The 25,125-nt window shown below is 42.3% G+C and overlaps 1 protein-coding gene and 2 pseudogenes across 2 annotated transcripts in view; all 3 read left to right on the forward strand.

The window, feature by feature from the left end:
- The window catches only part of LOC128563566 (uncharacterized), an 856,840-nt gene that overhangs the window by 320,416 nt on the left and 511,299 nt on the right, over positions 1 to 25,125 (forward strand). The window contains exons 11-12 of the mRNA XM_053558951.1: positions 222 to 297; positions 11,980 to 12,067. Of these exons, the coding sequence (XP_053414926.1) occupies positions 222 to 297; positions 11,980 to 12,067 (164 nt within the window). The remainder of the gene's footprint in view (positions 1 to 221; positions 298 to 11,979; positions 12,068 to 25,125) is intronic.
- On the forward strand, positions 7,519 to 9,454 carry LOC128563992 (lisH domain-containing protein ARMC9-like; annotated as a pseudogene).
- On the forward strand, positions 14,400 to 16,791 carry LOC128563554 (nitric oxide-associated protein 1-like; annotated as a pseudogene). Its single transcript, XR_008373814.1, has 2 exons — positions 14,400 to 16,600; positions 16,715 to 16,791. The product of XR_008373814.1 is annotated as a nitric oxide-associated protein 1-like (transcript).

Raw genomic sequence — 25,125 nt, forward strand, 5'->3', positions numbered from 1 at the left:
GTTATTTTGGAAGCTACATTATCTGATTTATGTTAATTATTGGATTTATAGATGTATATTTCTGAGCATTTATTCCTCATTGTAACCAAGAAGCATGAATTGAGAAATAGATTCTTAATCAAAATGTACCGTCTATACCTGTTTATTCTTATGTAATTGTATTGATGATAGTTACATAATCTGACATAAATAAACCGAAGGTCTTATATTTCTCTTAACAGATTTTATTAAACAAAGAAGAGCAGGACTGAATGAATTTATTCAGAACCTGGTTAGGCATCCAGAGCTCTACAACCAGTAAGTCATTATCATTGTATTCTGAAGGGATGCTGAAACCAAATCTAAGAATGTTAAATAAGCCTCACACAGATTTTATCTCTTCTGTGAAATTGTGCTGTATACTAGGTATGTTCGTAAAGTCTTCCTGGAGCATTTCCTCCCTGATGTCCTTAGTTCCCTTTGCCCTTCATCAACTTGTTTTCTTTTCTTTCTTCCATTTATATTTGAATTAGTTTTACAGATTAAACTTGAAATAAATTTGCATAATGCAGTTAAAACATTTTACTAATTATTTGATACTATGTTTGTGCCTTCAAAAAGCATTTAAGTGACCATTGCCTGCTTTGGGAATGTAAAGCTAAATGACTTCCATCCCAGGGCGGCGCCTGTGGCTCAAGGAGTAGGGCGCCAGTCCCAATTGCCGGAGGTGGCGGGTTCAAACCCAGCCCCGGCCAAAAACCACACACAAAAAAATGACTTCCATCCCTTTCATCCCTTCTAGAGGCATGGGTTCCCAGCCCAGTGGGAGAGTCAGACGTATAAACAAGTAATTGAAGCTGGGTAGTTTTTATGGTAGAGATGTCAGAAGATAACAGAAAAGTATGTGGCCCTCTCTTTTTGAGGATGTCAAGGAAAGCCTTCTAGGACTTAATGCATGTATAATCATTCAAGAAAAAAAGGTAGGGAGAACATTCAGGTAAAGGGAGAAGTACATGTAACAGAGGATGCAAAAACCCGGAACCACGAGGCCACTTATAACATTCCATGGTGACTGGAACAGAGTAGGGTTTTGGAAAGGAGATGAGGCTGATGGCATTAGTAGGGTCAGGCACACATGCCCCCAGCCTTTGTTGTAGTTGCAGCAGTGTTCTGTTGACCCACAGAAGGCCTCTAGTCTTTCTCGGCATAGTATTGTAGGCAGATGAAGGCACTTTCCCAGGCCTGGATGCCCTGTTGGCCCATGCCTGTAATCTCAGCTCTTTGGAAGGCCAAGGTGGCGGAATCACTCAAGGCCAGAAATTTGAGACCAGCCTGAGTATTGCAAGACCTGTCTCTAGAAAATTAAAAAAATTAGCCAGGTGTGGTAGCACTTGTAGTCCCAGCTCCTCAGGAAGACACAGGATTGCTTGAACCCCATTTAAAAATGGTTTGATGGTGAGCTACTATGGCACCACTGTACTCCAGCCTGAGTGACATAGCAAGACCTTGTCTGTAAAAAATAAGAAAGAAGGGTGGCACCTGTGGCTCAACGGAGTAGGGCACTGGCCCCATATGCCGGAGGTGGCGGGTTTAAAAACCCAGCCCCAGCCAAAAACTGCAAAAACAAAAAAAAGAAGAAGAAGAAAAAAGAAAGAAATACCTGTGAAAACATTGGTAGATCTGTGGCTTAGTTTATGTTTTTATTTTTGAGTCTTGTAGTTGGTTCAGTAGTTGGTTCATAGTGATTACCTTTATTGTCCTTGGTAATTTAATATATGTTACAGTACTTACATTGTTTTGTACGTATAAAGTATTATATTCTAAGAAGAAATAAAGAAGGTAAAGTAAAATATCTGGGGAGCTTTTCCACACCTTACTTAGCTATGTAAATGCAGAAGGTGCTTTATATGGATAAGGATGTAAACACAAAACACTTAAATAATATTTTCAGAAGTGCAACACTGAAGGACTGTGTTTTTGAGCACTTGTTCTAAAAACCATGATTACCATTTATATACTTTGTTATAGTTCAAAGAAGGCATCAACTCTTTTTTTTTTTTTTGAGACACACTTTCGCTTTGTCACCCTTGGTAGAGTGCTATGGCATCACAGCTCACAGCAGCCTAAAACTCTTGGGCTTAAGCAATTCTCTTGCCTCAACATCCCAAGTAGCTGGGACTACAGGTGCCCGCCGCAATACCCGGCTATTTGTTGTTTAGCTGGCCTGGGCTGGGATCGAACCCGCCACCCTTGGTGTATATAGCTGGTGCCCTACCCACTGAACTACAGGCACCAAGCCAACTTCCACTCTTTTTTAATTTACTTAATTTATTAAGTTACTAAAAATACTAAAACAGCATCTTCCCTGACAAGATCTTCTGCCCAGAGCTGTGGATTTCCCCTGATTTCACAGGTAGGACAAGGGTCAAGGAGGTCTTGCCCCTGGATTAACCAGTGCAGTTCGAGCAGGTGTCTTCACATGAAATGGAATTCCCTTTCTAGTCTGCTCCTTAATAAAGACTTTTTTCTTTCTTTCTTTTTTTTTTTTTTCTTTGAGACAGTCTTGTCTCAGTCAGTTGCTCTGGGTTAAGCTCCGTGATGTCATAGCTCGCAACAACCTCCAACTCTTAGGCTCAAGCAAACCTCTTGCCTCAGCTTCCTGAGTAGCTGGGCCTACTGGCTCCTGCCACAATGCCCAGCTAATTTAGCAAAGATTCTTTTACAGTTTGGCTCTTAGTGGAATTACTTGGTTAAACATTATGCCTTTTCCTGAGGACAAGTTCTGTGCTATCTTCAGTTTAGATGTACCCTTCTAACCGCCAGTCTTGGCTCTGTGCACTGGCTGTTACTCTGAAATGGTATATGACTGGCTTCTTTGAAATATATTCCATGCATTCAAAGCTTTAATCTGTTCTGTTTTGACAGAGCTGACTTGGAATAAATATACAAAAGATGAGGGTGGTGATTATTCTAATATTTTTAATTGTTACTCAGAAGTTCTAATGCTATATATAATAAATATTAAATATTCTGAATCTTGAAGTGTAGTATTATAAAGATGTTATATTTGACATTTAAATTCAACTAAAAGCAACTTGATTATTTAAAATTTCCAGTTTATAAAACATTGTACTGTAAAATATACAGTTCTTGAGCGTACAACTCAATGGATTTTTCTATACTTTTGCCCCCTGTAGCCACCGCCAGTACATTAAAGATAGAGAACATTTCCAGCACCCCCAAAATAGCCAAGAGTTTTTTAAACTTAATGCTTTAACTGACATTTTCTTTGCAATAAAAGTGACCTTTCATATTTTCTGGATCCCTTCTCTTGTTAACAGAACTTTAATTTTCATGCTCTTCATTTGATATCTTCATTTAAAATAGTAAAGGTTTTTTTTTTTTTTTTTTGTAGAGACAGAGTCTCACTGTACCACCCTTGGGTAGAGTGCCATGGCGTCACACGGCTCACAGCAACCTCTAACTCTTGGGTTTACGTGATACTCTTGCCTCAGCCTCCCGAGCAGCTGGGACTACAGGCACCCACCACAACGCCCGGCTATTTTTTTGTTGCAGTTTGGCCGGGGCTGGGTTTGAACCCACCACCCTCGGCATATGGGGCCTCCGACCTACTCACTGAGCCACAGGCGCTGCCCTAAAATAGTAAGATTGCAAGAAGTCAATCAAGCCTTTTATTACTACTGAGGAAATGTATTTTAAAAATAGCTTTACTTCAGTAGCTTGGCATTGTGGCGGGAGCCTATGGTCCCAGCTTCTTGGGAGGCTGAGGCAAGAGAATCGCCTAAGCCCAAGAGCTGGAGGTTGCTGTGAGCTATGACGCCATGGCACTCTACCGCAGGCGACAAAGTGAGACTCTGTCTCTTAAAAAAAAAAAAAAAAGCTTTACTTCAATAGATAAAAGTTCATTTTTAAGATAACTTTATTAAAATCAAATTTAAAAATCATTAAAATGTGGAATAAAATGTTATTAGTTTCTCTGACCTGTATATGGAGGAGGGTTGTCTGAGAATATTGGCAGTGAATGATGTATCACAAAGTAAAACACAGAAAAATTTGAGTATTAAAAACTTCTCATAAATTGTAAATGAATTATCAATCTTAAATCAAAAATAAAAAAATATTTTCCATGATAAAGATCAATAGAGAAGTAAAGTTAATATAGAAAGAACTCATGCAAATAAGACACTCAAGACACCAAAAGAAAAATAAAGCAAATGAGCTATTTACAAAAGAGGAGATACAAATGGCTGATTAATTATCAGAAAAACTGAACATTTCCTTAAGAAATGAAAATGGCCAGATGCAGTGGCTCTTGCTGATAATCCTAGCACTTTGAGAGGCTGGGGCACAAGGATTGCTTGAGGCCAGGAGTTCAAAACCAGCACAGGTAAGACAGCAAGATTTTATCTCTACAAAAAATAAAAATAAAAAATGAGCTTGGTGTGACTGCACATGCTTGTGGTCCCAGCTATTTGGCAGGCTGAGGTGGAAGGATTGCTTGAGCCCTGGAATTTGAGTTTACAATGAGCTATGACCATGCCATTGTACTCTAGCCTGGGTGACCCTCAAAAAAATAAAGAAAGAAAGAAAAAAATGGAAGCGTAAGATTCAGAAAAGTGCCCAGATGATGTGTATACAGCTCAACGAATGATCAGAAAGGAAACACACCTCAGTTGTCACTATTACCCCCCACCAGGCCAAGAAATAAAACGTTATCAATACCCCTGAAGCCCCTCACACATCCTCTTCCAATCTCTGTGTCTTCTTTTCTTCCTAAAAGTAACTATTGTCCTGATTTTTAATAATATAGATTCGCGGGCCGTGTTTTTAAACTGTATGTAAATAGAATCATACAATGTTTTTTCTCCAGCTGGCTTATTTTCAACAAGGTGAGAGTTACCCAGGTTGTTGTATGGAGGTGTAATTTATTTCCTTTGCTATGTAATATTCCATTGTATGAATGTGCCACAGTAATCTGTTCTACTATTGATGGACACTTGAGTTGTTTCTGTTTTCTGGCTATTGTAAATTATATTGTCATTAACATCTTTTGGTGCACACATGCAAACATTCTTTATGTATCTTGAAGCAGAACTTCTGGGTTATAGGATATGTATATGTTTAACCTTAGTGGATAATGTTGAATGTTTTCCAAAATGTTAGTACCAGTTTCATACTTCTACCATCAAATCACATTGCTTATCTCAGCAGCACTTAGCATTGTTAGTCTTTTCCATTTTGGTAAGTCGTTAGTTTCTTTAATTTGCATTTGCTTAATACCTTTTTAGAAAAATGCAGTTTTTCGCTTACCAAATTATCAAAGATGTTAATATACAATGTGCATTTGTATATACCTTTAATGCAAACCAAGGCTGGGAGAGTTTTCAGGGTGTTCCTATACTGCTAACGGAGTGTAAATTGGTATAACCTCTCTGGAAATCACTTTAACAAATTATTTAATGCTGAAAAATTGTTTACAATTCTGACCAGTCATTTTATTTTTGAAAATCTGCAGATTCGAGTCTGGTGGATTGCCCAGGTGCATGGGTTCAAGACCAGCCTGAGCTAGAGCGACACCCAGTGTCTAAATATAGCTGAGTGTTGTGGTGGGCTCCTGTCATCCCAGCTATTTGGGAGGCTGTGGCAAGAGAATTGCTTAAGCCCAAGAGTTTGAGGTTGCTGTGAGCTGTGACACCACAGTACTCTACTGAGGGCAGCAAAATAAGGTTCTGTCTCAAAAAAAAAAAAAAATCTGTGCAGTTCTAACGTTAGCACAAAGATGGTCAATTGCAGTGTTATTTATACTAATGAAATTGTATAGTAAAAAGTTGGAAGCCATCTACAGATCCTAAAGTAAAAGAATCATTCAGTAACATGTCTTTTTATTTTTTTCATTCAGTAACTTTTGGTGTACCCATATAATAGAACATCATATATCTATCAAAAGTTACTGTTTATCAAGAGTTTTTTAACACCATTGGCAAATGTTTATAATTAATTTTTAAGTAAAAAACATAAAAATTTAAATATAGCATGATCCTAATTATGCAGAGAACAAGACTGAAATAAAACATGCTAAAATGGTAACAGTGCTTGTGTGTGGTAAGATTAAAAACCCCACCCCCCTTTTACTGAGATAGAATTCAACATTTTAACTATTTAAAAGTATACAATTCAGTGGTGTTTAATATATTCACAATGCTGTACAACCATCTTCAGCATCTAATTCTATTACTCCAAGTCTAATCTGACATTTTCATCCCCCCCACAAAAGAAACTACCTCCAAATTGTCTCTTCTTCCAACTTTTGAAACCACTATTCTATTCCTGTCTCTATAGATTTGCCTATTCTGAGTATATCAAAAATGAAATCATACGGGCAGTGCCCGTAGTTCAGTGGGTACAGCACCCGCCACATACACCAAGGATGGCGAATTTGAACCTGGCCTGAGCCTGCTAAAATCAACGATGACAAGTGTAACTACAACCAAAAAATAGCTGGGCATTGTGGCGGGTGCCTGTAGTCCCAGCTACTCGGGAGGCTGAGGCAAGAGAATCGCTTAAGCCCAAGAGTTTGAGGTTGCTGTGAGCTGTGACGCCACAGCACTCTACCCAGGGTGACAGCTTGAGACTCTGCCTCAAAAACTAAATAAATAAAGTGAAATCATACAGTACGGTCTGGTTTCTCTTCAGAGTGGGTAAATCTTACTAAAGATTTCCGTGGAGAATGGGCAGCACCTGCAGCGCAGTGGGTAGAGTACGGGCCACGTACACCCAGGCTGGTGGGTTCAAACTGGCCTGAGCCTGCTCAAATCAACATGACAACTGCAACAACAACAAAATAAATAGTCGGGCATTGTGGCAGGCACCTGTGGTCCCAGCTGTTTGGGAGGCTGAAGCAAGAGAATTGTTTAAGCCCAAGGGATTGAGGTTGCTGTGAGCTGTGACACCACTCTACCCAGAGGGACATAGTAAAACTCTGTCTCAAAAAAAAAAAGATTTCCGTGGAGAGGAACAAGTTGAGATTTTAATCAATTTTTTGAGGCCTTGCTTTGGCAAGGCTAATAATAAACAAATAGAATCAAATCAAATAGTCAAATCAAATGGAAACAAATAGAATAATAAATAAACAAATAGAAAAGGATCACAATATGTGATCCTTTCGGCTGGGTGTGGTGGCTCATGCCTGTAGTCCTAGCACTCTGGGAGGCTGAGTCGGATGGATTGCCTGAGCTCATGTGTTTGAAACCGTCCTGAGTCAGAGCCAGACCTTGTCTCTAAGAAAAAAAAAAAAAAGGCTGGGTGTTGTGGCAGGCACCTGTAGTCCCAGCTACTTGGGAGGCTGAGGCAAGAGAATCACTTGATCATAAACCACATTTTGTTTATCCATTCATCCACTGATGGATATTTGGGGTGTTTCCACTTTTTAGCTATTATGAATAATGCTGTAGGGTGGAGGCTGGTCCGCGGCCGAAGTACAGACATTTTTCCTGTGAGAATTACCAGGAACAGTTCAATATGGGGGATATTCTGGCTCATGAATCTGAAATACTCGAACTAGTGAAAGACTATTTAGATTTTGCTGAATTTGAAGATACCTTGAAAACATTTTCCAAAGAATGCAAAATAAAAGGAAAACCATTATGTAAAACAGCAGGTGGATCTTTACAGGACTCTAAATCATTGATAATTCAGAAGGCTCTTGTCTCTGCATTTGACAATGGAGACCAGAAGGTGTTCTTCAATTTATGGGAAGAACACATTCCCAGTTTCATCCAAAATGGTGACGCCCTTGCCCAGAAGTTGGAATTCTATCTTCACATCCATTTTGCCATCTATCCTCTGAAACATTCCGTAGGGAGACCGGACAGAGAGGAGCTGGAGGAAAGGATTTCTTACTTCAAAACCTACCTGGAGACCAAAGGAGCAGCGCTGAGCCAGACCACCGAGTTTCTTCCTTTCTATGCCCTTCCTTTTCTTCCCAACCCTATGGTACACCCTTCGTTTAAAGAACTCTTTCAGCATTCCTGGACTCCAGAGTTAAAGTTGAAGTTGGAAAAGTTTCTAGCTTTAATATTTAAAGATAGCAACACGCTGAAGCTTTTAACAGTGTATAAGGAGAATGGACAAAGTAACAAAGAGATGTTGCAGCAGCTCCACCAGCAGCTGGTCAGAGCTGAACTTAGGTCAGTGACCTACCTGAGACGTACAGTAAGATCCAAGCAGACTACCACAATCTCATTGGAGTCACAGCAGAGCTGCCGGATTCTCTCAGGCCACAGTCAGTGGCAAGATGATCACTCCTGAGTACCTCCAGAGTGTCCGTGTCTGCCTCTTCAGCAACCAGATGTGGCAGAGCCTGGCTCATAGCGTGGACTTCACAAGGCCTGGGACGGCTTCCAGCATGTTACAAGCTTCCTTGGCACCCGTGAGACTGAAAGATGTCCCATTACTGCCCTCCCTGGATTATGAGAAACTGAAGAAGGATTTGATTTGGGGGAGTGATGGTTTAAAAGCCTTCTTGTTGCAGGCTCTGCGCTGGCGCTTGAGCACCTCCCGTCCTGGAGAGCAGAGGGAGGCGGTTCTGCAGGCCTACATCAGCAACCACCTCTTGGACTGTCATACCCACAACCAGAGGAATGTGCTTCACTTGCTGCACGCAAAGAGTGAGGTGGTGCGGCAGTACATGGCCAGGCTCATCAACGCTTTTGCGTCACTAGCTGAAGGTCACCTCTACCTTGCTCAGAACAAAATGGTGCTGTGGATGCTGGAGGGAAGGCTGAAGGAGGACAAGGATGTCATCACCCAGGAGAATGTCCTTGGGGCCTTGCAAAAGTTCAGCCTCAGGCCCCCGCTGCATCGCTTCAAGATGGTCTCATCTTCTGGCTGATTGATATTCTGAAGGACTCTGATTGCCTGTCTGACTACACACTGGAGTACTTAGTGGCTTTGCTTATGAACCTCTGCCTCTGGAGTGCAGGGAAGAACATGTGTGCCAAGGTGGCAGGCCTCGTGCTCAAAGTCCTTTCAGATCTGCTTGGCCATAAAAGCCACGAGATCCAGCCGTATGTGAACGGAGCTCTGTACAGCATCCTTTCTATTCTATCCATCCAGGAGGAAGTGAGAGCAATGGGGATGGAAGACATCCTACACTGCTTCAGCAAAGAAGGCAACGCTGAAATGATCCACGATAGAATTTTTCTTTTTTTTTTGGCCGGGGCTGGGTTTGAACCCACCACCTCTGGCATTTGGGACGGTTGCCCTACTCCTTGAGCCACAGGCACCGCCCCGCCAGATAGAATTTATCATCAAGCAACTTAATTCTGTTCAGTTTAATGTAAAAGTCCGGGATCTTTCTTGTGAATCATTCACAAGAAATGTACCGGAAGGATACATGGACTGTCTTATAGGGCCTTGTCATGCTTCGGCCAGCATTCATTCAAGAAGCATTTAGGGAGGTGAAGAGACCTAAGTGAACCCACTAACAAGAGTTCATTCAGGTATTCAAGGCCAGATTGTCCAAAGATTAATAATATCTTATCACACTTAACAGATACAGCCAACAAAAAGAATTTAAAGGCAATTACAGAAGCCCTTCCCTAGCCTTGTGTGTTCTTTTTATGTGGCCCCTCCCTTTCCTCTCCTAAATCCTGCCCCACTGTTAAGGGTGGCTTCCCCAGGTTCCTGTCAGGGAATGAAAACAGGTGCCAGCCTTTCCAGCACCACTGTGGAAAATGGCATCCCCCACATTTATTCACTCAATCCAAAACAAACAAACAAACAAAAAATAATGCTGCTCTGAGTAGTCCTGTGTGAGTTTTTGTGTGAACATACTCATGTGTTGTTATTTCTCTTGGATATATGCCCAGGAGTGGAATTGTAGGGTCATACAGTAACTGTTTAACTTTTCAAGGAACTATGAAACTGTTTTTCACAGCAGCTGTACCATTTTACATTCATGCCAGCCCTTCCCTTTTTATTTTTATTGTATTTTATTTATTTATTTTTTGAGACAGAGCCTCAAGCTGTCACCCTAGGTAGAGTGCCATGGCATCACAGCTCACAGCAACCTCCAGCTCCTGGGCTCAAGCAATTCTCCTGCCTCTGCCTCCCAAGTAGCTGGGACTATAGGCACCCACCACAATGCCTGGCTAATTTTTGGTTATCTCACAGCAACCTCTAGCTCCTGGGCTCAAGAGATTCTCCTGCCTCTACCTCCCAAGTAGCTGAGACTATAGGTGTCCGCCACAGCGCCTGACTATTTTTTGGTTGTAGCTATCATTGTTGTTTGGCAGGCCCAGGCTGGATTCGAACCTTCCGGCTTAGGTGTATGTGGCTGGTGCCTTAGCCGCTTGAGCCACAGGCCCCGAGCCAGCCCTTCCCTTTTTTAAAAAATATTTTTTATCTTTTGAATTCCCTGCAATGAATGTATATTGTTTGTAATTTTTTAACTTTTGAATTCCCTGCAACGAATGTACATTGTACCAGGTGTAGAGAGTGAATCATTCCTCAGAATTGTCACTAATCCACACGTGGCCCATTTTTCATTTTAGTCCATTTTTTTCTCTTTATTATGTATTTATTTATTTATTGGCAACAGAGAGTCTCACTATGTTGCCCTTGGTAGAGTGCTTTGGTGTCACAGCTCACAGCAACCTCAAACTCTTGGGCTTAAGTGATTCTCTTGCCTGAGCCTCCCAAGTAGGTTTGACTACAGGCACCCGCCACAATGCCCAGCTATTTTTTGTTGCAGTTGTCATTGTTGTTTAGCTGGCCCGGGCCGAGTTCAAACCCTCCACCCTTGGTGCATGTGGCCAGCGCCAGAACCACTGTGCTGTGGGTGCTGTGTCTTTCTCCTCAGCCTTGATCTTCGTACCCATTTCCTCATCGTCACTGTTGACATCCAGGTTAATATGTTGGATATATGTGCTTGCATATCTGTATCTATGTAACTTTGTTAAAATTAGACTTACTGATGCTTTGTGTGCGCACATATTTATATATATATATGTAGATAGAAAGGAAATATATATATCCTGTGTTACGGTTCCTTGTTTCTGGCTGCTGACTGATAGTCTCTGTAGTCTGTTACCATAGTTGATTTCCCTGATGCCTACTTTGCTTCAAATTCCTACTGTAGAGAATCCTGCAGTGAATGTCACGGTTACTACATGCCTTTGCCTGGTCCTGCACATAATTTTTGTATGGTTTAATCGCTAGAACTGGAATTTCTGGGCCCAGAGAAAATGCATACACAGTTTCACCAAGTATTGCCAGATTTCTTTACAGAAAAGTTGTCTTGTTCTATCTTCTCACCAGCAATACATGAGGGTGTCTCTTTCCCTAAGTCCTTACTAACTTCTGGTATTAGCTTTCTTTTTCCCTTTTTTTTTTTTTTTTTTTTTTAGAGGCAGAGTCTTACTTTGTCGCCTGTTGTAGAGAGCTGTGATGTTACAGCTCACAGCAACCTCCATATCCTGGGCTTAGGCGAGTCTCTTGCCTCAGCCTCCCAAGTAGCTGGGACTACAGGATCCTGCCACAACACCCGGCTATTTTTTTGCTGGGGCTGGGTTCAAACCCGCTCAGTATAAGGGGCCGGCACCCTACTCACTGACCCACAGGCGCCAACCCGGTATTATCTTCCTAATTTTTGCCTGTTAGTAGATATAAAATGGTATATCCTTCTTGTTTTAATTTATATTTTTTGGTTATTAGTGAAGTTAGCATCTTCATAAATTTTGCTTTGTCATTTACGTTGTCTCTATCAACTACCTCTTTATGCCTTTGCCCATTTGTCTGTTGGTTTCCTTGTTTTTTTAAAAAATAATTTTCTTACTGCTTTTATAATGTTAATAGATTTTGCTGGCTTTCTTACTATCAGTGCTAATATAGTTATTTCTATATTGGTTTCTATTTTAAAAGGCAGAAAACCTGTAGAAATGCTGTTGAAGTTATAATAAAGTTCATTTTTGTTTTTAGTCCAGATGTCAGAGCATTCCTTCCAATGGACAGTCCAAAACACCAGTCAGATCCATCTGAAGATGACGATGAAAGAAGTATTCAGAAGGTAGTAAGAGGAATTTTTTTTAACAGAAAAAATACCATTCCCCCAAAGTTGAAATTAGTGGCAACTTTAGGGCAACATATACTTAAAATGAAGTAACTTCATCCATAGTAGGTTTCTGCTAAATAAAATACATAAAGACAAACATGTACAACTTACTGATCACTTTTTTTTCTGATCTCTATTTCATATAAAATTTATAGGATGAATATTTATGTAATAAAAAGTAGTATAAGTGAATTAAAGAAAAATTTGAAAATAGCAGTTAATAAAGTATTACCCATATTTTTTGCCACCCAGACCTAGTAATTTTTTTCAATTTATTTGTTTATTTATTTTTTACTTTTTAAAATTTTTTTGTTTTTATTAAATCATAACTGTGTACCTTGATGCATTTATGATACCTTTGTAATTATGATGCATTATGGCAGGATAACTGATTTGATATACAATGTGAAATGCTTACATTGAACTGATTAATATGTCCATCACAATTACACTCTTTCTTTTTTTTTTTTTTTTTGTAGAGACAGAGTCTCACTGTATCACCCTCGGGCAGAGTGCCGTGGCGTCACACGGCTCACAGCAACCTCCAACTCCTGGGCTTAAGCTATTCTCTTGCCTCAGCCTCCCGAGCAGCTGGGACTACAGGCGCCCGCCACAACGCCCGGCTATTTTTTGTTGTTGTTACAGTTTGGCCGGGGCTGGGTTTGAACTCGCCACCCTCGGTATATGGAGCCGGCGCCCTACTCACTGAGCCACAGGTGCCACCCATACTCTTTTCTTAATAGTTTTTAAATGTACCATTGCATTATGCACATTAGGTGAGGTTCCCCCCCAAGTACCCTCCTGCCTCCCGAGACCTAGTAATTTTTAATATTTTAGTGATTTTCTTTCCTGTATTCTCCTAATTATCTAATTTTATCTCATAAAAATTAATCTTAATTTTATTTCTCTAATGATAATTATAACAGTGTGTACAAGTATATATTTTTCACTTTACGTCTTACTTTTTGATCATTATTTATATTTATCATCATCACTGTACTTGAAATTATTGTTTTGAATTTTGGCCAGCAGGAAAGGCCTTTTGAACCACAAATTACATAGCTCTTCCTCTGCCTTGTCAGGTTTTTATACATAGAGCAATCCGTACACACATGCCATTTGGCATCAACTTTTATTTCTATGTATAGGTACATAATATATATTCTTAACAGAGAATGGGGTATTGTTATCTTTTTTAACTAGATTATGATAGCAATAAGTAAAATAAACTTGTACCTTATTTTGAAGATGTTTTCATCATTTACTTTAGAAAGTTGTATAGAAAGGGAAAACTGTAATAATTTAACTCAATATATTATGTAGCAATTAAAATTATAATTATGGGGCGGCGCCTGTGGCTCAGTGAGTAGGGCGCCGGCCCCATATGCCGAGGGTGGCGGGTTCAAACCCAGCCCCGGCCAAACTGCAACAAAAAAAATAGCCGGGCGTTGTGGCGGGCGCCTGTAGTCCCAGCTGCTCGGGACGCTGAGGCAAGAGAATCGCTTAAGCCCAAGAGTTAGAGGTTGCTCTGAGCCGTGTGACGCCACGCCACTCTACCCGAGGGCGGTACAGTGCGATTCTGTCTCTACAAAAAAAAAAAAAAAAATTATAACTATGAATATAATTAAATATAATATATTTATAATTCAAGCTTTGTAATTATTATTAAATATATACATGAAAATTTGAGGTGTTGGGTTGATTTACATTTTTCTTCAGAATGTATTTTAATTTTCTTATGGCTTTATTTTTCTAATTTAAAAGCTAATGTTATGTACTAGAACATATTACTATCCTAGGGCTAAAATATTCATTTGGGAAAAAAAAATATTCCTTTTTTGTGACTATTAGGAAGTAGCATTTTTTTTTCTCTGATGCCCTCAAAAGATTCTTACTTATGAGAACAAATTTAACCTTTGTATCTTTGACATGGTTGCTCCTATGACAGTGTAAAAATTTATATATTTGCTGGCAGGATGCCCATAGCTCAGTGGTTAGGGTGCCAGCCATGCGGCTTGTATGTTCGAACCTGCCCCGGGGTATGGCTCAGTCGGTAAGGCGCCAGCCCCATATACCGAGGGTGGTGGGTTCAAACCCGGCCTCGGCCAAACTGCAACCAAAATATGGCCGGGCGCCTGTAGTCCCAGCTGCTCGGGAGGCTGAGGCAAGAGAATCGCTTAAGCCCAGGAGTTGGAGGTTGCTGTGAGCTGTGTGAGGCCACGGCACTCTACCGAGGGCCATAAAGTGAGACTCTGTCTCTACAAAAAATAAAATAAAAAAGCTGCCCGGAGCAGCGCTCCCCATGCTGTCTGCACGCCTGGCGCCCACGCTGCTCAGTCCCTTCCTGCGGCGATCCGCTCCCACTGTAGGGCGCCATGGCCTCTGGGAGACGCTCCTGGGGAGGCGGTGCGCGGCCGCCGCCTCCTCCGGGCCCGCGTCGGACCTGGGCCCTGAGCCTCCTCATGGCCTCACGGAGGCTGAGAGTTATGAAGGAAGCCCTAACATGCAGGAGCGGTTTCTCTTCCCCGAGTACGTCCTGGAGCCTGAGCCCGCGCCCACCCGGAAAGAGCTGCTGGAACAACTGCAGCAGCAGCACCAGGAGAGGGAGCAACCCAGGCGGACGCAGAAGCCACGGGTCGGCCGCCGGGCGCACCCTGTCGTGGGGCACCCGGACCCGGCGGTGCCGCCCAGCGGCCAGCACTGCTCGGGTTGCGGGGCAGAGCTGCACTGCCAGGACCCCGGCGTGCCCGGATACCTGCCCAGCGAGAAGTTCCTGCGCGCGGCGCAGGCGGACGGCGGGCTGGCGCCGGACGTGGGCCAGCACTGCTGGCTCCTGGTGCACCACCAGCGCGCCCTGCGCCTGCAGGGGAGCCGCGAACAGTACTCTGAGCTGGTGAGCACCGCGCGGCGGCGGCCCGGGCCCGCCCTGGTGCTCTACATGGTGGACCTGCTCCACCTGCCCGACGCCCTGCTGCCCGACCTGCCGGCACTGGTAGGCCCCAAGCAGCTGATCGTGCTGGGGAACAAAGTGGACCTGCTGCCCCAGGACGCCCCGGCTACCGGCAGCGGCTCCGGGAGCGGCTGTGGAACGACTGTGCCCGCGCCGGACTTTTGCTGGCCCCTGGCCACGGAGGGCCACAGCTCCCCAGCCGGGACGGGCCGCAGGACAGAGAGGAGAATTCGAATCGGTCGGACAGGTCGTGCACGGTGGTCCGGGACGTGCGTCTCATCAGCGCCAAGACTGGCTATGGCATCGAAGAGTTAATCTCGGCACTTCAGCGCTCCTGGCGCTACCGTGGTGATGTCTACCTGGTAGGATCCACAAACGCTGGCAAGTCCACTCTCTTTAACACGCTCCTGAAGTCCGATTACTGCACCGCCAAGGGCGCCCAGGCCATCGACCGGGCCACCATCTCCTCTTGGCCAGGAACTACATTAAACCTTCTCAAGTTTCCTATTTGCAACCCAACTCCTTATAGAATGTTTGAAAGGCACAAAAGACTTAAAGAAGATGCAGCTAAAGCCCTAGAAGATCTTAGCGAGCAAGAACAACATCAACTTAATGTTTTGAAAAAGCATGGCTATGTAGTAGGGAGAGTTGGAAGAACATTCTTGGATTCAGAAGAACAGAAGGATGAAGATGCCTTTGAATTTGATGCTGATTCACTTGCCTTTGACATGGAAAATGAACCCGTTACAGTTGAACCTACATCCACCAAACAAGTAGTATTGACTGCACAAGATGTGAGAGATGCCCGCTGGTTTTATGACACGCCAGGAATTACAAAAGAAAATTGCATTTTAAATCTTCTAACAGAAGAAGAAGTAAAGATTGTTTTGCCAACAAATTCCATTGTTCCAAGAACTTTTGTGCTTAAACCAGGAATGGTTCTATTTTTGGGTGCTCTAGGCCGCATTGATTTCCTACAGGGAAACCAGTCAGCCCGGTTTACGGTTGTGGCTTCCAACCTCCTCCCCGTGCACATTACTTCCTTGGACAAGGCGGATAGTTTGTATGAGAAGCAGGCAGGTCACACGTTACTGCAGGTTCCAATGGGTGGAAAAGAAGGAATGGCAGACTTTCCTTCTCTTGTTGCTGAAGACATTATAGTAAAAGAAGGACTTGGGGAATCCGAAGCGGTTGCTGACATCAAGTTTTCCTCTGCAGGTTGGGTTGCAGTAACGCCTCGTGGGAAGGACAGATTGCATCTCCGAGGCTACACACCTCAAGGAACGGTTCTGACGGTCCGGCCCCCGCTCTTGCCGTATATCGTTAACATCAAAGGACAGCGCATCAAGAAAAGTGCGGCCTATAAAACCAAGAAGCCTCCTTCCCTCGTGTATAATCTGCAGAAGAAGAAAGGATAAATGTATGAGGCTGACTTTGTTCCTGCTGGATATTGACCATAACAAGACACATTGAAATTATATTAAATATGGGAGGCACCTGTGGCTCAAGGAGTAGGGCGCCAGCCCCATATGCCGTGGGTGGCGGGTTGAAGCCCGGCCCAGCCAAAACTGCAAAAAAAGAAATTATATTAAATATAGCCTATGGGCGGTGCCTGCGGCTCAAGGAGTAGGGTGCCAGTGCACATGCCGGAGGTGGCGGGTTCAAACCCAGCCATGGCCAAAAATTGCAAAAAAAAAATAAAATAAAATAAATATAGCCTATAATAAAATTCCCCTGCTCCTACCCCATTTAAAGATCTTAACAGTTGACCTTTTTTTTTTTTTTTTTGCAGTTTTTGGCCAGGGCTGAGCTTTGAACCTGCCACCTCTGGCATATGGGGCCGGCGCCCTGCTCACCCAACAATGACCTTTTTTTTTTTTTTGTGGTTTTTGGCCGGGGCTGGGTTTGAATTCGCCACCTCTGGCATATGGGACCAGTGCCCTACTCCTTGAGCCACAAGCGCCGCCCAACAGTTGACCTTTTTAAACTAACCAGGACTGTGCCTATTCATAATGTACTGAGCTTGTAAATAGAGGTTATGTATCTATTTCTTTTCTTCTCTTTTTTTTTTTTTTTTTTTTTTGGACACAGGAGTCTTGCTGTGTTGGTAGAGTGCTGTGACGTCACAACTCACAGCAACCTCCAACTCTTGGGCTTGGGTGATTCTCTTGCCTCAGCCTCCCTAGTAGCTGGGACTGCGGACACCCACCACAACACCCAGCTATTTTCTTGTTGCAGTTTTCATTGTTGTTTAGCTGACCCGGGCCAGCCTTGAACCAGCCAGCCTCGATGCATGTGGCTGGCACCATGACCACTGTGCTACAGGCGCAGAGCCCTTTCTTACAGGGTATGTTTACGGTATATATTTGTGACCCATTTATATAAAAAGAAAGCCTGATATATTCAAGTTTCTCCCACTGCTTTTTTTTTTTTTTTTTTTTGAGACCAGATGTCATTTCTGTCATTTGGAGTCTGTAGTTGACAAGGCAAGTTAACAGTCACATGAAAAAATAATACACTGGCTTATAAGTAAAAGTGAATAGTCATCCGTGGACACAACTGGTAGAACATTCTGCGCCTTCCATCTCTAGGTCTAAGGTAACGGTTTTCCAAGTCCTCATCCTTTCCCAGCAAGTGTGAAGAAGGGGAAAGAGTGGAGAGCAAGCAGCTTCCCTATTTAAAGGAAGGGGAAAAGCTGGATGTTACACACATTGGTTTACACAGTCTGTTGATAAACGTCATGTGGCCACACCCCCCCCAATGAAACTGGGAAGTGAAGGAGGAAATGGGCACTGTTTCAGATTTTTACTGACAAGTGGAGAATAGATATTGAGAACAAGTAGAACTTCACCTAACACAATTTAACAGTGTCTAAGAATCTTTCATAAAGATGTGTGTTCCTGGGCGGCGCCTGTGGCTCAGTGAGTAAGGCGCCGGACCCATATGCCGAGGGTGGCAGGTTCAAACCCAGCCCCGGCCAAACTGCAACAAAAATAAGGCCGGGTGTTGTGGCGGGCACCTGTAGTCCCGGCTGTTCGGGAGGCTGAGGCAAGAGAATCGCCTGGGCCCAGGAGTTGGAGGTTGCTGTGAGCCGTGTGACGCTATGGCATCCTACCCGGGGGCGGTACAGTGAGACTCTGTCTCTCCAAAAAAGAAAAAAAGAAGAAGAAGATGTGTGTTCCTAGTATCTGTAGTCTATTCCACAATCAGGAGAGCACTTAACTACCCATGTTATTAACATTGGCCTGTCTGTACCTGTACAACATGTATCGATCAGACGGCTTTACTTTTGATTATTCCTAGGTGAGTTTTACTACAGCTGTGTAGAAACAATCGGCGCGTCTCAGATCCTAACACTGAGATAAATGCTGGTGGGTTAAGCTGGGCTGAAATGCAGTTAGATCCGTGAGTGTCTTGATGGACCTGTGTTCTCTCCCGACATGTGGAAGCCCTGTGTACTTCACACCCTCCTTTTCTGCTAAGTCTCCTTACACTAAATATGACAAGTTTTTTAAGATGCAACTTACAACTTTGAAAATCTCACTTTCATAGTGTTTCAAAGGGTAGTATAGTACTAGTGGTATGTTGGGGGAGATGTTCTTCGTGTGTAAAACCGTTTCAGCGTGGATGGCATCCCTCATCCCCAGACACTGGACGCCAGTAGCAACTCCCTCTGCCCATCGGTCATTAAAACTGAAACGTAGCCCCAAGGTTTCCAACTGCACTTCTAGAGGGCAGTAGTTCCCAAGTTGAGAAAATCGATCGGCGTTTTTTAGGTTTCACTGGCAGGTTTTTTGGAGGGAATGAAATACCATTAATTTTACTACAAGTTAAAATTGCGCTCCAAGCACAATGGCTCATGCCTGTAATCCCAGCATTTTGAGAGGCCAAGACAGGAGGATCACTTGAGGCCAGGAGTTGAGACCAGCATAGACAAAGTAGCAGAGACAGTGTCTCCACAAAAATTTTAAAAACTTGGGTGGTGCCGGTGGCTCAGTGAGTAGGGCGCCAGCCCCATATGCTGAGGGTGGCAGGTTTGAACCCGGCCCCAGCCAAACTGCAAGAAAAAAATAGCTGGGCGTTGTGGCGGGTGCCCGTAGTCCCAGCTACTCGGGAGGCTCAGGCAAGAGGATCACCTAAGCCCAGGAGCTGGAGGTTGCTGTGAGCTGTGATGCCACCGCACTCTACCAAGGGTGACACTTTCAAAACTTAGCCAGGTATGGTAGTATGCACATGTAGCCCCGGCTCCTTCAGAAGTTGAGGCAAGAGGATCTCCTGAGCCCAGGAGTTGCAAGTCACAGTGAGCCATGATCACAGCACTGCACTCCAGCCTGGGAGACAGAACAGGACCCTGTCTTTCCAAAAAAAATTGTAGTCTTTATCTTTCTATTTGTAGTTGAAAACAAGAATTCACAGTTCAGAGCTTAGTCCTGAATCTTTTTTTTTTTTCCCCTTAAATAGAGACAGGGTCTCACTTGTGGCCCAAGCTAGAGTGCAATAGTGCAGTCATGGCTAACCGTGACCCTGAACTCTTGGGATAAAGCAACGTTCCCACCTCTGCGGCAGCGGGGGCTACAGACACACACCAGCACACCCAGCCTGAATCTACTGAGATAGCATTGTTTTTAATTTCTGGAGAAGTGGCGGCGCCTGTGGCTCAGTGAGTAGGGCGCCGGCCCCATACGCCGAGGGTGGCGGGTTCAAACCCAGCCCCGACCAAACTAACAAAAAAATAGCCGGGCGTTGTGGCGGACGCCTGTAGTCCCAGCTGCTCGGGAGGCTGAGGCAAGAGAATCTCGTAAGCCCAAGAGTTAGAGGTTGCTGTGAGCCGTGTGATGCCACGCACCCTACCTGAGGGCAGTACAGTGAGACTCTGTCTCTACAGAAATATATATATATATATATATAATTTCTGGAGAAGTAAAATAACTTACAGAAATATATTTTAGAGAGGAAAACAAAAAAAAAAATAAATAAATAAAAAATAGCCGGGCATTGAGGCGGGCATCTGTTTGAGCCCAAGAGTTTGAGGTTTCTGTGAGCTATGATGCTACGGTACTCTACCGAGGGTGACATAGTGAGACTCTGTCTCAAAAAAAAAAAAAATAAATAAATAATACAAAGATATATATATTTTTACACTTGGCGAAAAAAACAATGATCTGGGAAAACATTTGTAACAAGGCATAAGAAGAAATAACATTTATGTAAAAAGCTCATACAGATGAGTTTCATGTTTTTTTCTTTTTTTTTTCCTTTTCTTTTTTTTTTGAGACAGAGTCTCAGTTTCGCCCTTGGTAGAGTGCCATGAAGTGACAGCTCACAGGAACCTCAAACTCTCGGGCTTAAGTGATTCTCTTGCCTCAGCTTCCCAAGTAGATGGGGCTAAGGCACCCACCACAACGTGCAGCTGTTTTTTGGTTGTAATTGTCATTGTTGTGTAGCAGGCCTGGGCCAGGCTCAAACCCACCATCCTCAGCGTACATGGCTGGCGCCCTACTCACTGAGCTACAGGTGCTGAGCCAGATGAGTTTTTAAATAGGCTTCTTAATACCCCCGGTACTTAAAAGGAAAAGGGGCACGACCGAGGACTGCTAGGAAAAACATAGATGGGAAAATGTTCAACCGTGATGCTAATAACCAAGGAAATTTTTGAAGGAGTGCTCGCTTTGGCAGCACATATACTAAAATTGGAAATTTTGAAGGAGTGTTTTGTATTTTTCCATCAATTGAGCAAAAACGTAAAGTATTTGACATACTGCCAGACTGATAAGGGTAAGGTACAACAAACACCCTGAGGCATTATTTATGTCATAATTTTTTGAAATTCTTGTGGAAAGCAATTCAGCAACATGAATCAAACATAAACATATTCATGTCATGTAGGAGTGGATGCCAATGAAATCCTTCACACAGACACAAACAAAGATGTTCATTTCAGCGTGATCTGTTATAAAACCATTAGAACCTTAATATCAATCAGAAGGTATTTGTGTATATTACACATTTTAAGTAACATTCGAAGGTAATATTTTAAACTTTGACACAAGTGAAAACACGTGAAATCAATATATCAAATTTTATATGCATAGTCACACATTGTGAATTAGTTTTTAAAAGGCAAGAAAGGACTATATGAATTTACTTACATATTTGCAAAATATTGTGCTAGTGAGGTTATGAATTTTAAATATTTTTCTCATACTTTTCTATATTTTCTGAGTATATATTTTTAATTGAAAAAGACTTAAAATAATATCCTAAAGACTAAAATATATATAACTGATTTTTCCACTTTTTGCTTGGTACCAATGTGAGAATTTGTAGGTTTAGGTTCTTTGAAGAATGTCTTGCATTGCTATAGGAGACAGCTGGCTTTGCAGAATTAGCTGAACTGAGAGATTCCTGGGTTCTGGCTGCTGTTCTGTCCCTGTTGACTTATTTATTTATTTATTTTAGATTTTTGGTGTTTTGATTTTGTGACAAAGTCTTACTTTGTCACCCTTGGTAGAGTGCCATGGCATCATAGCTTACAGCAACTTCCTGCTATTCCTTTTTAGAGATGGGGTCTCACTCTTGCTCAGGCTAGTCTCAAACCTGTGAGCTCAGACAATCCACCTGCCTCGGCCTCCTAGAGTGCTGAGATTACAGTCATGACCCACTCTGCCCGGCCTGTTTAATTTAGTATTTAGAGACAGGGTCTCAGTCTATTGTCCAGGCTCTTAGAGTGCAGTGACATCATCATAGTTCACTGTATCCTCAGACTTCTGGTCTCAAGCAATCCTTCTGCCTCAGCCTCTGAGAACCACACTCAGCTAATTTTTCTTTTTTCTTTTCTTTCTTTCCTTTTTTTTTTTGCAGAGACAGGAGTCTTGCTCTTGCTCAAACTGGTCTTGAATTTCTGACCTCAAGCAGTCCTCCTGCCTTGGCCTCTCAAAGTGCTAATATTAATGGCATGAACCACTGTGCCTGGCCACTGTTGGCTTTAGATTTTATTTTTCTTACCTTTTTCATTCATAATGCCTGAAACTTGACTAGACTCTCTAAAAGTTTTAAAATACTGATAAAAAGAATCTTTAAAGACTGGTACACTGGCTCATGCTTGTAATCCTAGCACTTTAGAAGGCCAAGCTGTGAGGATTGGTTCTTGAGGCCAGTGTTCAAGTATAGCCCAAGCAACATAGCAAGACCTTGTATCTACAAAAAACAGAAAACTTTGCTGGGCATGGTGGCATGTACCTGTGGTCCCAGCTACTTGTAAAGGCTGAGGCAGGAAGATCACTACAGCCTCGGAGTCTTCATTGAGCTATGATAATACCACTGCTTTCTAGCTCAGGCAGCGTAGTGAGACTCTGTCAAAAAAAAAAAAAAAGAATCTTTTTAATAAAAGGAAAGAGCCATACTTTGACTTACAGTTATAACTGTTAAGGACTGTTAAGTAGATAACTAAGTGAAGATACAACTGCAATATCTTAGAAGGCATGTGGACCTACTGTTCTATGTATAAAGGGAAAACTAGAGGCCAAGAGAAGTCAAGGAACTTATGATCTCAATTAGTGTTAATTTTGTTAATAAATTATATCTCACCCTTAATTTGATATCATCTTTATTTTATTTTTGTATTTTTGTCACCGTTGGTAGAGTGCTGTTGCATCACAGCTCATAGCAACCTCAAACTCTTGGGCTTAAGTGATTCTCTTGCCTCAGCCTCCCTAGTAGCTGGGACTACAGGCGCCTGCCACAACGCCTGGCTATTTTTTGGTTGGAGTTGTTGTTTGCCAGGCCCAGGCTAGATTCAAACTCACCAGCTCTGGTGTATGTGGCTGGCGCCCTAGCCGCTGAGCTACAGGAGCCAAGCATAAAGAGTTTTATAAAGCTTTTTATATTTGTAACTTATATGAAGTATAATTATATAGAGAACTAGTAAAAGTCCATGTATTTCAGACATTTATAACTGAGTTAATTCTCTGAATGTATAAAGAATTTTTTTCGTCTCCTTTTTCTTGTGTAAAGAATTTCAAAGTGAATTTATGTGAAGCAGAATTCATCTACACTGGTCTGCTAGGATTGTTAGATTAATCTTTTGAGATTCTGAGTCAAATTTCTGGCTAATTGTTAATGAACTAGAAACTTTTATTAATTTTTTATGGCATAATAGGTACAGAAAGATCTGCTTCTAAATTAGTATCAGAGGTTGAATTTATAATATCGTAAGTGTAACGAAGAAGAAAGCCTTTAAAATTTTGGTGCTACTACAGTGCTGGAATTGGAAGAGCACTGCTGTCTGTATTTGCTTTGCCTATATTTACCTAGCGTCAAATTAAAACTGAAATCCAGCATTTACAATCATCATCAGTATCCTATCTTCTATCTTTAATTACCTATCTGAAAATTTGAAAAATAGCCATTTTTAAATAGTTTTCTTTGATAAAATGTTTCCCCTTAAATTTGTGGTTTCAATACCCACCTCTTCCAAGGAGCTTCCTCCAGGTTATTTCATTCATTTGCCAACTTTGAGGTTGATTTCTGGCTTACTTACATTTTTTCCTTTCAACTGTTCCTAGAAGTTATTGTGATAAAAATAATTATGCTTATATCAATTATATGTTTCCAAATAAGTCTATATACTTATTAAGGCCTTAGGTTTCTATCATATGACAATACCCATGTTATCCACGGTACAGTGCTGTATGTTTTATTTCTAAACATTGATAATTTTTGAAGCTCCATTGAGAATGTTGTTTTTTTCCCCCATCCAAACAGCTACACACTACCTCACAGAACATCAACCTGGGACCATCTGGAAATCCTCAGTAGGTTTAATTTGTTTCAAACCATCCTTTGACTAAATTTTGGGAAGATCTTTTTTGAGAGTATGCAGATATGCATAATTATACCAGTTTAATTGGAGGCCTATGAAATATAACCATGGTTACAGTGAAGATAGTACTGTCATATGCTTCACTAATTGCTGCTCTAACTTTTTATTGCTTTAGTAGAGCCTTGAGGAGTTTTTAATCCACATATTTTTGGTTGGTTCTGCTGTTTTGTCATTGTCACTTTTCTGGTCTTATTTTGGGGGAGAGTATGCATTTGGAGAAAATCAGTTGACCATACTTCCCAGGGGACAATAAGTTCTTGGAGGGATCTACGAGGTAGTCAGAAGGAAAGTGCCCTTGCAAGCGTGATTAATATCCTCCTGGCATTCTGTTGTTGGTTCACCCTACTTGTTAGCCAGTTTGTTCCAACGGAGTCTTGATGGACATTAGTATGTTAAGGCTAGTAAGCTTTATTTATTCAGTTTCTCCCCATATTCACATTTATTTGAGCATGGGGAACATTTTGAGAAACACTGAGCAATACTGAACGATATCAGGGTTGGCAGGTATAGACTTCATCTGGAATGTCAAGTCCAGCAGTTCATTGGAAGTGAATGGCTACAATACTCCATACAAAGAAGGATTCCAGGGCTGCTTAGCTCCGTTTGAGAAAAGCCCTGAATGATTAATGACGTCTGCCATGGATTGGAGAGTTGTGGTGTTGCATCCTTACTTTATCCTCACAGGCTTATTGGATTAATTACAAAGTATTATTTCATCCCAGGGCACCAGGCTTTCTCCACCCTCTTGGTCTCCTTGGAGAGTGAGTACGGACAGATGAGAGAAGTGATCCAAGGATTGAGTCCTGGGACACTTCAGCATCGTGAAGTCAAGGAATAACCGGTAATAGAGACAGAAAGGGCAGTCTGTGAGACAGGAGGAAAACCAAGAATGTAGTTTCCCAAAGTCAGGGGGGTAATTAACTCTGTTCACGTTGCTGTTAGTGCAAGTAAGATGAAAGTTGAAGATTGGCTGCTAAACTCTGAGCAGTCTGTGGTGTGATGGGCCCGCGACCGAGGGGTTCGCAAGAGATCCAGAGGAGGACAGCAGGTGGAGACAGTTTACAAAACTTCCTTGAGTTTTCCTGCAAGGAAAGCAAAGAAATGGAATGCTAACTAGAGGAAGTTTGTTTGTGAGCATTCTTTTCTCTTATCACAGCATTGAAGAAAAATGGAAATTTGCTT

This window comes from Nycticebus coucang, chromosome 13, assembly GCF_027406575.1.
Source record: "Nycticebus coucang isolate mNycCou1 chromosome 13, mNycCou1.pri, whole genome shotgun sequence".
NCBI classification, from domain to species: domain Eukaryota; kingdom Metazoa; phylum Chordata; class Mammalia; order Primates; family Lorisidae; genus Nycticebus; species Nycticebus coucang.